Source organism: Onychostoma macrolepis, chromosome 14, assembly GCF_012432095.1.
Source record: "Onychostoma macrolepis isolate SWU-2019 chromosome 14, ASM1243209v1, whole genome shotgun sequence".
NCBI classification, from domain to species: domain Eukaryota; kingdom Metazoa; phylum Chordata; class Actinopteri; order Cypriniformes; family Cyprinidae; genus Onychostoma; species Onychostoma macrolepis.
In genome coordinates this window covers 2832377-2849888 of record NC_081168.1, presented here as the reverse complement: position 1 = coordinate 2849888, position 17512 = coordinate 2832377, and the positions used below count along the sequence as shown (strand labels likewise).

The 17512-nt window shown below is 34.5% G+C and overlaps 1 protein-coding gene across 1 annotated transcript; it reads right to left on the bottom strand.

The window, feature by feature from the left end:
• Positions 1–1793: 1793 nt before the first annotated feature.
• Positions 1794–15513, bottom strand: smyd5 (SMYD family member 5). The gene is made up of 13 exons (XM_058798896.1): positions 15376–15513; positions 14941–15049; positions 13714–13853; positions 11645–11766; positions 9184–9253; positions 8741–8845; positions 8536–8598; positions 7407–7477; positions 7222–7328; positions 6914–6970; positions 6639–6733; positions 5325–5395; positions 1794–3648 (listed from the first exon to the last, which is right to left on the bottom strand). Exons 1-13 carry the CDS (start codon positions 15466–15468, stop codon positions 3504–3506), a joined length of 1248 nt encoding a protein of 415 aa, XP_058654879.1. The 5' UTR covers positions 15469–15513; the 3' UTR covers positions 1794–3503.
• Between the last annotated feature and the right edge of the window lie 1999 nt (positions 15514–17512).

Sequence of the window (17512 nt, the reverse complement as noted above, 5' to 3'; positions counted from 1 at the left end):
AGATGAATGAAGGTCTTATGGGTTTGGAACAACATGAGGGTGAGTAATTAATGACAGAATTTTCATTTTTGGGTGAACTAAGCCTTTAATTATCCAGATCAAAACAAGGCAAAGAAGCAGAAACAAGCAATCTAAAACTAACGCGATCATTAAACAGCATATAAATCAGTGCTGATGGAAGCAGTTTATGTTTTGATGTCTGAATCCATTCCAGATGTAGCCTTTTATAAAAATAAAAAAACGCGATTTTCTCTTCTTTTTGTTCAAAATGTTACCTTTTTTATTAACTTACCCACATTCAAGTGTTGATAAAAAGAATGCACGAAGCTAGAATAAGATTTGTTTGTTTGTTTAAGAGGCTCTGCTCTTTTTTTAAATATTGCAAGTTCACATATTCACACAACAAAATATTCTGGGGGCCATGAAGTGGGGAAAGAGTTAAAGTCAACATGAAGCGGCATTCGCATTTGACTTTCAAACCGTGCTGTATTTCCAAGCGAAACAGAATATTCAACAAGAGGCTTGATTTTATCCATCAAGAATTGATTGGGTCGTGAGCAGTGGGCGTTAGATATCAGAAAGGAGCCAGCCGTGGATGTGAGTTTGTGAGTTTGATTCGGTCCAGTTCTGTGTCCCACTCCCACCTCATCTGTTACTGCAAACTCCAGCCTACACACTGACCGCTGCCTGCATCATCCCAGCCATTTAGGATGGATTTCAAAGACAGCAAATGACAGCCAGCTAGAGCCTATATAAGCCAGACAGCATCACCGTTCCAGTCGTTTAGGATGGATTTCAAAAGGCTATACATCAACGCAGGACTGCCACTGCAGCCTATATCAGCCAGACGCTGCCTGCATCACTCGAATCATCCTTACTATTTAAACACCGAATCATTTATTCATTGAATATGTGGCTATTATTACATACAGTGGCATACAAAAGTTTTGGAAACCCTTGGAGAATCTGTGAAAATGTGAATAATTTTAACTAAATAAGAGAGATCATAAAAAATGCATGTTATTTTTTATTTAGTACTGTCCTGAGTAAGATATTTTACATATATGTTTACATTTCGTCCACAAGACAAAATAAATAGCTGAAATTATTCAAATGACCCCATTCAAAAGTTAATATTGTGTGTTAACCTGGATGATCATGAGTCCCTTGTTTGTTCTGAACAGTTAAACTGAGCACTGTTCTTCAGAAAAATCCTCCATGTCCTGCAGAATCTTCAGTTTTCCAGCATCTTTTGCATATTTGAACCCTTTCCAGCAGTGACTGTGTGATTTTGAGATCCATCTTTTCACGCTGAGGACAATTGAGGGACTCAAACACAACTATTAAAAAAGATTCAAACATTCACTGATGCATTAAGAGCCGGGGGGTGAAAACGTTTGAAGATGGATCTCAAAATCATACAGTCACTGCTGGAAAGGGTTCAAATATGCAAAAGATGCTGGAAAACTGAAGATTCTGCAGGACATGGAGGATTTTTCTGAAGAACAGAGCTCAGTTTAACTGTTCAGAACAAACAAGGGACTCATGAACAACCATCACAAAACAAGAAAACAAACAGTCGTAGATCATCCAGGTAACCACACACAGTATTAAGAACCAAGGGTTCACAAATTTCTGAAGGGGGGGATTTTAATAATTTCAGCAATTTTTTTTATTATCTTGTGGACTAAATATAAACATCTTTTATGTAAAATATCTTACTCAGGACAGTACTAAATAACATGCATTTTGGTAAAATTATTCACATTTTCTGCAAGAGGTTCACAAACTTTTGCATACGCCATAAGTTTGTAATAATTAAGTTTTTTAATGTTTTTGGAATGAATCTCTCATTCTTACCAAGGTAGCATTTATTACAGTAAAAACAGGAATATTGTGAAATATTATTACAATTTAAAATAGCTGTTTTCTATGTGAATATATATTCAAATGTAATTTATTCCTGTGATCAAAGCTGAATTTTCAGCATCATTATTCCAGTCTTCAGTGTCACATGATCCTTCAGAAATCATTCTAATATACTGAATTTGTGCTCTATTATTAATTAATATTATTAATTAATAATTCTTATTATGACCAACAATGTTGAAAACAGTATTTGCTGCTTAATATTTTTGTGGAAACCATGACACGTGATTCTTTGATGAATAGAAAGTTCAAAAGAACATTTATTTGAAACAAAAAACTTTTGTAACATTAAAAAGCCTTTACTATCACTCTTGATCAATTTAATGCATCCTTACATAAACTAACTATTATTATTATTTTTAAACATTACTTACCCCAAACTTTTAAATACTAGAGTATCACAGTTTCCACAAAAATATGAAGCAGCACAACTGTTTTCAACATTGATAATAGTCAGAAATGTTTCTTTGCTTTGATCACCGGGTAAAAAAAAAAAAAAAAGAAGAAGATGATATTCTAAACAATATTCAAAGAGAGAAGTTATTACTGTGATAATATATTACTGTTTTTACTGTATTTTGATCAAATGAGCAGAAGAGACTCAAAAATAATACTAGTGTATGTTTATTTAAGTATATATGATAAATGAGTCTCTCAAGGTTTTTCCCTTCACTACCTAAACAACTTGTGTTTTTTTCTCTTATGGTTCTCTCACTGGTTTAAAACATTTTATTTAAAGCTGTTTTGAGACATTATGGATTGTGAAAAGTGCTACACAAATAAAAACCACTGATGCACACTTTTTGAAATCTTGTTGTTCTTACTATTGCATATATAACTACTGTTATTATTGTCATAACCTTAATTAAATTTACATTAACTATTGCCAAGATTTCAGAAAGGCTACAGCAATAACCTAAAACAATGTCTAACTAGTTATTTGGATATAAATTGATTTATTTTTTCTGTGCCCGTGTGACCTAAGTGACGTCAGCTGAAAAGAAATATCGTTTGAAAGGTGAATCAAATCTGTGCATACAATAAGTAAACAGGGTCAGTTTTGATTAACGGTTGATTTTCAGACACTTTAAAGTAACATGAACAAGTTCTCTTGATCCGATGACTGTACAGTTTCTCTGAGATGTGATAAAACAGAGGATTCGTGTTCTTTTGAAAGGTTATTGTATAATGTATAACCCATTAGTGCACAGACAGATCATGTTTCAAGCTCGGTCACAGTTTTTGTTTGGAGCTACTTGCTTTATCAAGCACATCATGGTGTCAAAAACAAAGAATGTTTGAATTCTGCACATGAAACCAGTGTCTTATTAAACATAATTCTTGAGACATTGCATGGTAGAAATCATGACAAAAAAGCACATGATAAAAATAGCGCACTTATATTTTGCATAGGCTTTGATATTAGGGTTATAACAGCCAGACAGTTAACCGTACTGCTACTGTAAGTGTGATGTTGGAGATATTATGCCCTGTGATGGGGTCAGGATCACATCGGAAAAGTCCACAAACAAACAGGTGAGGTGGTTCAGGTGAGCCGAGAAACCTGAGTGCAATCACACATCGGTCATTTCATCCTCCATGTCGTCTCCCTCCGTTTCTCCTTCACCTTCCGCTTCCTCCTCATCCTCGGATGTCATATCTGCATCATCCATCTGGGACACGCACTTCTGACAGGAACAGACGAATAAATAATTCTCCCTGAAAATGAGAGGGAAGAAATGAGGTGGTTTATCACTTAAAAAGCCAAAATCCAGACACTATTTACTCACACTCGTGTCTTTACAAAACCACATTAGCTTGTATGTGACCCTGGACCACAAAACCAGTCTTAAGTCGCTGGGGTATATTTGCAGCAATAGCCAAAAATACACTGTATGGGTCAAAATTATAGATTTTTCTTTTATGCCAAAAATCATTAGGATATTAAGTAAAGATAATGTTCCATGAAGATATTTTGTAAATTTCCTACCGTAAATATATCAAAACTTCATTTTTGATTAGTAATATGCATTGCTAAGAACTTCATTTGGACAACTTTTTCTCAATATTTTGATTTTATTGCACCCTCAGATTCCAGATTTTCAAATAGTTGCATCTCAGCCAAATATTGGCCTATCATAACAAACCATACATCAATGGAAAGCTTATTTATTGTATAAACAAATTGACCCTCATGACTGGTTTTGTGGTCCAGGGTCATATATGTTATAAACACACAAAAAAATGAATGTGAGAATTGCTACGCTGCTCTTTTTTTCCAAGTCTTCTGAAGTCATACCACAGTGTTGTGAAAGGAAAACTAGATGAGTAATAATTAGTTACTGTTGTTCTCTGTCTAAATGCTTGGTTTTTGCCCTTTCAGGAACAAAAACTGTAAAGATTCTTCGAAAATAAAATAAACAAACAGTGCTGGGTAGATCACTTGTGAATTGTAGTCTGTTACTGATTCCAAATTACATGAAAAAAAACAATTGTAGTTAGTAACGTAATCCATTACATTACATTTTAGGTAATACAATTAGATTACTTTTGACCTACCATATTTATCACACTGATTTAAATAGGATAATCTATACCATACTGACATAAAAATACATACAGAAAGAAAATATTCCATTCATTGTTATTAACAACATGAAGTGCATTAAACATTATGTCAAAGTTAACCTGGGGTTCATGAAGAAACGAGTTCGGTGAAAAGCTAATGATTAATTAAATCATAAACATTGTAAAAATGTAAATAAGTTATTTTAAAACAACAACAATCTAAATATTTTATTTGCTCACCTGCATGTCATGTGAAATGTGTTAAATAATTAAAAACGTGTTGCCTTAAAATCTCAGGGGGACTGGGTATTTCCAGATTACATGCAATCATTTACTACCCAGCACTGTAAGTACATAAATAAAACTTAAAAACATCCCAATATAAGGGTTTGGATGATTAATATTTAAAAAAAAAAAAGTAAAAAAAAAAAAAAATGTGTTCAGTCCATCTACTCTTATTCCCTAACAAGTGAAGATGCATAATATCCATCAGATCCAGGGGGTCCGACTCTGATCTCAACTTCACATCCAAGAAGGTCAGCGGTTCTTTTCAAGGTGAAGTCAGGCTTTTCACGGGAATAAAGTGAATATAGATTAAGTGGGATTTCCGAGCAAACCCTCATTGGTCATATGGGCGGCATAGTTGCTGCGATTGACAGGTAAGTGATCAATAGCAGAGCAGGGGCCCCAGCAGCAAGCCAGCGGCCCCCGTGGTTATCCAGGCCCAGAGCTGCTGCCAGGGACCAAGGCCATTGATCCTCTCTGGAGGCGGACTCAGCTGGCCAGTTTCACACAGAATGCTTAAACAAGGGATTGCATTCGTTTACCTCAAGATCTTGTGTCGGCTATGACGACTCCTGTCTCGCTGGCAGCAGTCCAGGTAGCTGATACAGATCTCCTGCGGAAAGGAGGAGAGAAATTCACGGGACAATCAACAATGAAGCAATTCTGCAGTTATATGATGAGCTGAGGGAATTAAGTTATACAGAAATAATCAGAAAAAGCTTTCCAACACTTTTCTGTTTTATAAATTGGCCAGAATCATGAAAAAGCAATGTGCGAGTCTGACAGCTTTCATAATGTTTGTCAGTGGTCTTAATTACAACATTTTTCTCAAAGTCGGTAAACATGTCATTTTTCCAGATGCTCGCTAACTAGTTTGATCACCAGCAGACCAAAATTGAAATCATTATTCATACTATTCATTTATTATTGTCCTTTCTGACGGACCTTCATACACAATCACGATATGGAAATGCAAGATTTTTCATGCTTCTGAAAGAAGTCTATAACGCTTACCGAGGCTGCTTTAAAAAATTCAATAAAATCAGTAAAATTGTGAAATATTATTACAATTCAAAACAGCCGTTTTCTATGTGAATATATGTTAAAACAGAATTTATTTCTGTGATCAAAGCTGAATTTTCAGCATCGTTCCTGCAGTCTTCAGCGTCACATGATCTTCAGAAATCATTCTAAGATGCTGATTTTCTGCTCAAGAAACATTTCTGATTATTATCAAGGTTGATAATACCATTGATAATGAACCGTAGTTAGTACTACTATTTGAACTCTTTTGTAACATTATAAATGTCTTTACTGCCAAATAAAAGTATACTTCCTTGAACTTTTGAACAGTAGAGAGAGTCACACAGATGTGTAACGACATTACAATTTTTCTCCATTTAATTCTACTTCCTTGCAATTTCACCCCTGTTTGCTACCTCACCTCAAAACAAACTCAGGAATTGAATTGAAATTTGAAAAGCGTTCTCAATAGCACACAACTCTGCAAAACATAATAATAAATGGACACTACGCAACAAATTTGGCATTAGATAACGCTCTCTTTGTTCGCTACAATGTGTATTCAGAGCTTAAAGCCATTACAAATTCCCGATAAGCTGTCATCCAGTGGCTAATATGATTCAAATAAACAAACCTATGAAATAAGTCGGTGTGATGTGAACAGTAGCGAAGGCAGGCAGATGTAGGCCTTTTCAATCTATCTGACAAGCTGCCAAAACTACTCCCATCTTCAGACTCTAGACTGTAATTCCTACCGACAATGAAACACTCAAGGCTTTCGAAAACATTACGAGCCTCAGCTTAGCATCTATTATCCAACATGCTCCTCTGACCTCTCCGGGGCTGATGTCGCTGAGGGCCGCGAGGTGAAGGAGGAAGTTGTTGTCGGGGAAAGACGCCTCCGCATTGGGAACGCAGCTGTGGTTACCTGTGCAACACAGGAAACCCTCATAAATCTTCACGTCTCTTTTCGCGGAGCAAGAAGACAGGCCTCATTTGTTAAGCTGACCTGATTTTCACGACTCAAAGTCAACTTGCGTGTAAAAATTAAAATATCACAGCTGTGCAAACTGAAAGATGTGCCAATACGAATAAAGACGGTTCTCACAAGAGCTCTGCAGCAGGAAAAGACCGGAGCCCTCGCAGTTGAGGAAATCGCCGGTTTCTGCAAAAGAAAAAAAAAAAAAAAAAGAGAAAGCCTTTCATCGCTCGGATTTATTTCACACTTTTGCACAAAACACTCATATTTTAGACAGATCGATGGCCGTCTAAGTGGTAAAATGTGTGTCTTTGTCTCAGCTGTGCTCGAGGAACCAGATGTCAAACGCAGAGATGGATTCAACCGTCGCAGGTATACAGATCAATGTGTGAGGGGCCGAGCTCTATAAACAGGTGGGAGTCTACAAGAAAAATGACCTGTGTCGATGTCCTTGTACAGCTGGTCGATGAAAGCGTCCAGTTGCTCCCTCTGCTGGCTGGGAAGCTCCAGCGTGTCACACGCATGAACCCACTGACTCAGAGAACTGCACACAGGAGTATTATTCCACTGCACACTCGTCTATGGTCAAATAAAGTGATTGTTTGCATTGAGCGGATCTTACCTGGTGCCAATACCCTGACCGTTGGTCCCAACGAGTGAAAATAGAGAGCGAAACCCGTCTGGGGTGAACCACTATAACAAAGAACAGACTCGTTTTAGCTTATTTGCACTCTTCAGGCATCACATGGTGATAAATCGCATGTACCAGATTCAAGCCTGTTCGACCAATTAACAGGTGTTAACTCCCCCTAGTGTCAGTAACCGGTATCAAGCCTTGTCAATAAATCTGACATTTTCTTTTCTTCAGATATTGTATTGAAGAAAATAAACACTAGCCTTCAAGATTTTGGGTGCAGTAAGATTTTTTTGGTAAGCCTTTATAATAAGGCCCCATTAGTTAATGCATTAACTAACAAGGAGATATTTGTTACTGTATTTAATAATCTTTGTTAACATTAGTTAATAAAAATACGTTCATGTTAGCTCATGCCCATTTTTGTAATAATTTTTAAATGATTTTAATAATGCATTAATAAATGCTGAAATCAACATCAACTAAGAGGAATACATGCTTTAGAAGTACTTTTCACTGTTAGTTCATTTTAACAAATGTTAACAAATGAAACCTTTAAGTGTTACCGTTTTTTTTTTAGAAATTAATACTTTTATTCAAAAACTATGCATTAAATAGATTAAAAGTGACAGTAAAGAAATGTATTTAGTATAAATGTTTTTTCCTGAATCCTGAAAAATCACTGTAACAGTTTCAACAAATGCATATTTTTTAAAAATATACAAAAATATAATAATCAGAAATGTTTCTTGAGCAGCAAATCTGCATATTAGAATGATTTCTGAAGGATCGTGTGACACTGAAGACTGCAGTAATGATGCTGAAAATACAGCTTTGATCACAGAAATAAATTACATTTTAACATGTAATCAGACAGAAAACAGTTATTTTTGTAATAAGATTTTATAATTTTATGTTTTTACTGTATTTTAGATCAAATAAATGCAGCCTTGACAATAGAGACTTACCAAAATCTTACCGACCCCATATTTTTGAACGATAATGTAGCTTTCATATATAGCTTTCATATATATATGACCCTTATTCTTTTTAATTAAATAATTAAAGACAGATGGACAGTGATACAGACAGACAGGCGGATAAATGAGAGTCTGACCTGACTGAGACGATCCTCATACAGCGCTGTAGTAAACAGATTACGCAGCAAGGCCAGCTGTCCCTGATAAAAAATAAATATATAAATAATAAACAACAGCACTGTATTTTGGGGCACTTTTAAGATGTGAATCAATATTCTGCATTGTAGAAATCATTAACTTGTCGCTACTGTAAAAATGAAGACAAAAGACTATGGCATTCACCTGAAACTTCTCTCCTAACAATTTATGAACTATTTCCTCCTCTTCATTTGCTGTACGGCTACAAAAATGAGAGAACAGCCTCTGCCAGCGTCCCTTATCTTGAGCCTGGAACAACAACAAAACAAGTTGTTTCCAGTTATTTCACACTTACTTATAGAAACCTGTTTCCGCCACTGAATAAAAAATAAAAAAGGGAATTTTGAGTTTTTATCTCGCAATTCTGACTTCTTTTCTCAAAATTTTGAGATATAAAATCACAATTGCGGGTTATAAAGTCCAATTCTGAGGGAAAAAAGACTATTTTCTTACAATTGTGGGTTTATATCTGTATATATCTTATATAATGATATTCAGTATTCAATGACAGAAACAAGCTTCCATACTTACAAAAAATTAATTTATGTAAACAATCCTCTTATTTAGACCAATAAAGAGAAAATAACCTGCTTAATGGTGGTCACCATCCTTGCCATTATCATGATACTGGATGTTTCCGGAGGATAGTGGACACTCCTGAATAATATGCAAAAATGAGTTTAACTCAAAAGCAGACTCATTTACTTCAAGGCCTTTGCACCAGCAGCCTTCAAACCACAGCAATCAATTACTGACAAAGCAAGCAACCGCAGCACTTCTCCAGTGTTCTGCATAGAGATGAAACAGTATGGAAAATTCACATCACAATCAGAGAAAATGATCAGAGTTATCGATAGTTTCGGTACTGTTAAAATGTGCTACTGAAATCATATCACCTAACTTAATGTTGAAAAGCAACAAATACAATTAGCAGCACTATGCACTTTTTGTTTGCATAAACATTAAAATGGACATTAAACATGACAGTAACCACCTTCTTTTGACACATGGCTGAAAGAAGTGTTTGCTTGCATTAAATTGGATAAAATTTGATTGTCACTCACTGGTTCTTTAAGGACTTTTGACAAGGTGTGGTGCCCCTTTTTAGATTATTTGCTGGCTAATTCTCTAGATACTTAAAGCTGCAGTCTGTAAGTTTTGCCTCTTTGTTGCCATCTTGGTTTGAAAACCTGGAATTACAGTTATTTGCAGAATTATCTTTGCTTGTATTGTGCCTTGGCACGGCTCCAGCGCGGTTGAATCTAATGTTTTGAGCAGTATGTGTGTCTGTCAGTCACCGCACCGGTGTGGATATTCCCTTTTGTTCTGACCAACTATGAGGAAAAAAGCATTACAATAAATCGCGCTACAATGGTGATTAAATCTAAGGATCACATCAAACCGTGCAAATTATTATTACTGTTATATTTTGTTCTCAAATTGTTCGTGTTAACAATATCAGTATTGTGTGACTAGTGTAGTGTAGCGTTACGTGTAGATTTCAATTTCTGTACAGTGTAATCTCTAATTGTCATACCACTCAAATGTCATACAAAGAAATTCTTTTGAGCCAAAAAGCAAATTATTCTTCCTTTGAACTGGTTCTCTTCAAAATAAAAATCTTGTGTAGTCCCACGTAGGCTATCTGTAATCAGATGCACATTTAAAACTGGTTTTCAATTAAGGTAAGACCAATTAAGGTTTTAACAACAACAACAAAAAGGTTTTATAAAATGATAAATCTCACATTTCAGCAAAGAATGAATCAAAATGATAAATTATAGGCATTTTATCTGCTTTATAAACAATTCTACAGAGGCTACCTTATCAGAAGTGTTGAGACTTTTAAAAAGCACATTATCTTGTTTTCCATCTACAGGTTAAGATTTAGAACAAAAATCTAAAGTCCCATTTTCGCATTGGTCTGAACACAAACAGCAGACAGAATAAATGAAAATGTAATTCCGCTGTGTGACAGCAGGTGGCGCTTATGAAATTTCAACGCGGTTTCCACGGTAACCTCTGAAAAACAAAGCAGCTCTAGCTTATAAACACTACTTTATCAGGCTTTACACAGAGGGAAGATGAAAAGCAAATGCCATCACAACTTTTCTGTAGAGAGTCAGTTCCCCCTTATGCCTTAATAATTAATTAATTTATTCAGACATTCTTCCATAAAATTCCTCTCAGCACTCAGAAACCTAATAAGCTGTATGTCGCACCTGCGTGAGACTCCTGCTAACTTGATTAGTATTTACCTTGAGTTTTTCAAATCGTGATAATCAAATATAAAACAGTAATATTAACCGTGGTTTATCATCAAACGGGTAACTGTTTCATCCCTAGTTCTGCATAATATCAAAGTCCCATTAAGGTATTGTATAGACTTTGATAATGTTTTCAGTATGCGGAGCTGGGTAGATTACATACCGATTCAAAATTACAGGACAAAATTTTGACCGACCTCGTTTATCACATTGATTTAACAGGATAATACCATATCGATATAAAAATGCGAAGAAAAATTAAATATATTTAATTTGTTGTTATTGACAACATGAAGTGCATTAAACATTGCAGTTCATAAGACAACTGCAGATTGTTTGCCAGTTTAATGTAAAGCAAATAAATAATTAAATCATAAAAATGTAAAATTATAATAAATAATTTTAAAATAACATCAATCAAAATAAAACACTTACTAAAAAATTTTATATTTTATCTGTTTACTTGCATGTGACCGTTATCCCACGTCAAAGAACCATAAACATGCAAAAGTGTTACTTATTAAAATATATATTTTTTTAAATCTCAGGAGTACTTCAAGTAAATATATTAGGTGAAATTGATTCGGCTGACAAAAAAGTTTGAGAATTTCTGCGTTACATGTAAATAAGTAAATAAGATGAAAAAGAATTAGCGAGAATCAATAAACTACGAATAATTTGTAGTCTGATGAGCATTTTAAAATGTCATTTAATCTAATTACAAGTACTTCATTTTTTGGAATCTGATTACGTAATCCAGATTGCACGAGAGAGCATTTACCGCCACGCGTCCTGCAGCTTGTTGAGCGGATGATCTGGATCACGGTGAGACGGGCCGAGGCACAGGAGCTTGTGGTACTGCTCCCATGCAGCCTGCCGGCACTCAGCGCTGCAGTACATCACCTGAAGAGAGCGCACATCCAGTCCATTCAGAGTGACTCACACACAGACCGCTTCACAAAAACACATTAGCAGGCTATCTGTACTTAATTGCCTAATTATTTTGGGGGAATTTGCTCAAGTACTACTGAAGCAGAACAATTATACTCTAATTCAGTTTCCAATGAGAAAACATGCTTTTTACATTCCGACATTCCAAGTTCAATTTTTTGCAGGTCATCATGACTTAAGAACATCCTTGTGCTTCCTAAATTGTACATTAAAAACCCAATGAAATTACTTTTCAGTGAACTATGTGATTGGTCAGAGTTATGGTCAGCTAAAGCAAAAAGGTTTAACCCTATGAAGCCTACAGCATCATATGTGACCCTACACCACAAAAGCAGTCATAAGCAGCACAGAGGTATATTTGTAGCAATAGCCAACAATACATTGTATGGGTCAAAATTATCCATTTTTCTTTTATGCCAAAAATCATTAGGATATTAAGTAAAGATCATGTTCCATGAAGATATTTTGTAAATTTCCTACCGTAAATATATTAAAACTTCATTTTTGATTAGTGATATGCATTACTAAGAACTTCATTTGGACAACTTTAAAGGCTATTTTCTTAATATTTTGATTTTTTTTTGCATCCTCAGATTCCAGATTTTCAAACAGTTGTATCTCAGCCAAATATTGTCCTATCATAACAAACCATACACCAATGGAAAGCTTATTTATTCAGTAATCTCAATTTTGACCCTTATGACTGGTTTTATGGTCCAGGGTCACATATCTGATATCGTATCTTTAATAACAGCACTGAAGCTGAGGTCTGACCCTCCTATAGGACCAGCTTTAGCCGTAGGACAGCATATTTACCCATATTCAGGAAATGTATTCATTTATGTAATATTCTCATTTGTATTTAATTATTTGCTGGTATTCCTGTATAATTATGATCAGAACACATAATCCTGTTTTTGTTGCAATAATGTTTTGTTTTCTTCAGTGCATGTTTGTGATGATTTTGGTGTATATTCCATCACCATTATTGCATTATTGTTTTTTTCCTTATTTTAGTGTCTTGTCAATACTGCTGTATTGTCTACATTTCCCCTTGGGGATAAAATAAAATCTCATCTTATTTGATACATGAATTTCCAAGGCATTTAGATTATCAGTGTTTTTTTCTTCCGGTTGCTGAAAAACCTGTTGTACGCAATCTACTACATGCCTCCTGTTTCCTGATAGCTTATACCTTTTTAGCAAGCAAAAGGCCTTTTAGTATAATTGTAAAATGTCCAACATCAGGTTGTGGTACACATGTCTTTTTAATGTACAATCTTTGATTTTTATAAAGTAAACAAGAATAACTTTATTTTTGGGACCAATTTTCACTATTAATTAGCATGCATATTACTAGCATATTGGCTGTTTACATTACAAGCTATCAAAAATCGTACTTTTAGACCACATAAATATCAGCATCTGCACCTAATTGCAGAGTTTTGCTCGGTTTGGGCCTCTAAATAAAACGGTTTTATTCTTTCTCCAATATGAGCTCCACAAACACACTATATCATACTGTATGAGCTTTAAAAGCCTGGTGTACAAACATGATACAAAACATGAAATGCATCTATAAACTATTTAATATTTTGTCTGGAGGTTCAAAAACAGTTCTATTAAAAAAATAAATAAAAAAAAAGAACACTTTGCCAATTATTTCATTAACAGGGTTATTAATATCATACAGTCTGTTTGTTTGTTCATAATGACAACCTTTTCCATAAAAACAACAACATTTTTCATTCTTCTAATGTCTACAAGATTATATTCTGAACAACAGATATTAAGTGAAATGTTCATAATCAGTGTAATCAATCGACAGCAGTAACCAGATTATGAAGTGCCACTTGAATCAAACACTAGATAACATCAAGACTTTAAGCTCACGTGTACCTGACAGTGTGGACAGGCCTGGTGTCGATCCGGACGCACTTTACACAGCTCGGGGTGAGGCAGACTGAGAGCCGGCAGACCACTCAAGCGCCTGGCGTTCTCCTCCGCCGTCTCCAGAGCTCGCAGACAGTACTCACATGCTGAAGATGGCATAAATACAATAGAAATGTATTTGCAACTAAAATAAAACTATGAGGATAAATATTATATATAATAAAATGTATGAGATGCATAATGTACACTGCCATTCAAAAGTTTGGTTTCAGTAAGATTTTTAATGTTTCTTATGCTCATCAAAAATACAGAAAAAACAGCAATATTGTGAAATATTATTGCAATTTAAAATAACAGTTTTTTTTTATTTTAATATACTGTAAAATATAAGTTATTCCCGTGATAGTAAAGCTGAATTTATCAGCTATTACTCCAGTCTTCAGTGTCACATGATCATTCTGATTTATTAACAATATGCTGATTTATCATTAATTTTCGAAACAGTTGTGCTGCTTAATATTGTTTTGAAAGCTGTGATACTGAAGAACAGCATTTATTCAAAATATTTTCTAACAACATAAGTCTTTACTATCACTTTTTAACAATTTAACACATCCTTGCTGAAAAAAATAAAAATAACATTTCTTTCTTTCAATAAATAAATTAATAAATAAAAATACTGACCCCAAATTACTGACTAGTAGTGTATATTGTTATACAAAGATTTCTATTTCGAATAAATGCTGTTATTTTTAACTTCATATTCATCAAAGAATTCTGAAAAAAGTATCACAGGTTCCAAAAAAATATTAAGCTGCACAAATGTTTCCAACGCTGATTATAAATCAGCATATTAGAATGATTTCTGAAGATCATGTGACACTGAAGACTGGAGTAATGATGCTGAAAATTCAGCTTTGATCACAGAAATAAATTTGCATTTCAAAATATATTAAAACCGAAAACCGTTATTTTAAATTGCAATATTATTTCAAAATATTACTATTTTTTTCTGTATTTTTGATCAAATAACTGCAGCTTTGATGCGCAAAAGACACTTCTTTAAAAAGAAAAAGAAAAAATTAGAAATCTTACTGATCCCAAACTTTTGCAATAATTCTGGCATCCCAGGGTCTCAAAGTGACGCATAAATAAATAACATATTTTAAAGTCTTTTATCACAAAAATATGATCAAAAACATCTGTATGAATGATAGGAATCTATGCACTCACCTCTGTATTTGTACAAGGCATTCCACAAGAACTGGGATGAGACTAGAGGTTGCTCAATAAAAATGGTGTCACCCTTTTTGAAGGGTCTTTTCGCGAATAATCCTTTGCCCTGAGGAGAAATAATTCAATAATTATAAAATTATATATTTTCGTTTGCTGTCTGACGCGCGAGATGGGAGAACCCCATTTAAAACTACATGGTCTTATACATGTGTCCACTTTAGAGAACATGCACGTGATTATTTGTCACAGTTTGCATATTTTGGATTGTCTACACTTCTTTGATCAGCAGGTTCTGGCGTGAGATGAGAATAAACCGGCTGATCTGGGAGGGGTGCGAGCTCCACAATCACAGCTAAACCGCTAAATAAAAACACAAGCGAACTACTTTATATGAGGATGATGCGTCTCTGTCATGGGTTAACTGTTGCATACCTTAACATTATCGATAAATCGGACCTCCACGCAATTACTGGCTTTGGCAGGATCCACGCAGCGAGAAAACATGTCATCTACGGGCGCCGCCATGTTGGATATTTACATATCAACCTCTGACCTCTCGAATAGACCAATAGTGTACATGGGACAAATCTGATTTCTCTGCCAACGCTCGACTGCGTAAAAATATATTTATTCTGGAAGAAAATATCGGTGCTGTATGCTGTAAACATAAATGCTACGCTGAGAATGTTTATTCTGGTACTGCTTGGTAAAAACATAAAAATGTGGCATCGGAAGGCGGAGCAACTGAATGAATCGTTCTTCTGAGTCGGATCTTTTGACTCGCGGACAATTATTGAAAAGCAGAATTGTTACAAATTAAACATCGCGGAAATATGCTAACAACTTGAATGTGACAGTTATAGACAAACATACGAGTTGGTTTTAATGAGTTTCGCTTTATTAAAACTATATTTAGGTTCTGTTTTAGGCCTATATTTTTCGAGCTGAATCATGGCTGCAACAAGTTGAACTGGAATGTACAAAATTACAATAAACACCCTTTAAACTTAAATTTGATTTTAATATTTTAAAACACGTTGAAATTACATAATAGATGTGGTCCCTAAATGAGCATGCGCACATCAATACAGCCTAATTTTTCTCACACTGTACAATGAAAATTACTGTTTTTTGCATTATTGTAAGGGGTAGACGTTAATAAAACACAATCTAATAGGTAGCAGATGTAATTTATTGTTATTTTTGCTTCTAGTCACAACCCTAAATAGTTTTCTGTTAACTCTCTGTGGCCTATATTTCATCTTCACTAATGTAAAGTTACTGATTGTATGCCTAGGATTTTTTGCATGGATCAGAAACTATTCTAATCTCTCTGCTCATCACTTAATACGAAAGCTGCTAAAACAACCGTATTGATGGAAAAAAGAATGACTTTGATGTAAGGGTTACCTCCTGGTTATTCTTTGAAGTTGACATTCTTATGTGCAATTATTTATTCTAGTTTATTATTTTTTTTAAGAGGTTTGTGTTAAGTTTTATCTATTTGTTTTTCTGTTTATATTTCTTTTTATTTACGGTATTATTATTATAATTTTATTTTTTTTTGGCCTGATTATTTTAGTAGAATATTATTGTGTTTTGTATTCTGGTTGTGCATGTAACAACCACTTCTTTCACCTAAAATACGAGTCCTCTATCCATAATTTTGTTTTCTTCAGTAAAAGAATGACGTTAACTGATGGACTGGAGTGGTGTGGATTATTGTGATGTTTATTGGACTCTCATTCTGACGGCACCCATTCACTGCAGAGCATCCATTGCTGAGACACTGATGCATTTCTCCAAATCTGATGAAGAAACAAACTCATCTACATTTTGCATGGCCTGAAGGTGAGTAAATATTCAACCAATGTATGTTATTGCTTTGCATCAGTCACATATTGTTCTTTTTTTCAGCATCAGAATCAGAATTAGCTTTATTGCCAGGTATGTTAACACATACGAGGAATTTGTTTTGGTGACAGAAGCTCCGCAGTGCGACAGAATGACAGCGACAAGACAAGACACAGATAATAAAGACAATAATATACAAATATACAAAATATAGCCCAGCTAAAAAGGATATGGGGTTCAAATTGTGGATGAATAAGGGCATGGTTAGATTGAAAGATTTGTATGACGATAATATATTAATGTCATTTGATAATCTTGTGAAATTTCACATACCTTTAGAAACACTTTTGCAACCTAGAAGTTTTATTTTTACACGTTTAAAGAATTCTACACAACGTCGATATTGGAAACATTCACATTGCAAGATTGTTACATTAAAGGGCGGATTACCCAATTATACAACACACTAAGAGGAAATCAGAAAGAAAGCTCTGAAAATAAAGGACAAGCATGGATCCAAGATATAAATATGGATATTTCAGTAGATGACTGTTTAAATGCACAAACACAAACTTTGAGCTCTCGGTTAAGCCTCTTACAATATAACTGGGTAATGAGAACTTATATAACCCCTGTAAGATTAAATAAATTTAACCCTAATATTCCCGATCTGTGTTTTAAATGTAATATGCTTCAAGGTAAATTTTTCCATTGT

Bases quoted from the DNA above. Each gene is read 5' to 3' on its own strand.
- smyd5 (XM_058798896.1), bottom strand. From the start codon at position 15,468: ATGGCGGCGCCCGTAGATGACATGTTTTCTCGCTGCGTGGATCCTGCC. The intron at 13,854-14,940 runs GTGAGTGCATAG...TGCCATCTTCAG, and splicing joins TGCCTTGTACAAATACAGAG to CATGTGAGTACTGTCTGCGA. The intron at 11,767-13,713 runs GTACACGTGAGC...CGCTCTCTTCAG, and splicing joins AGGCCTGTCCACACTGTCAG to GTGATGTACTGCAGCGCTGA.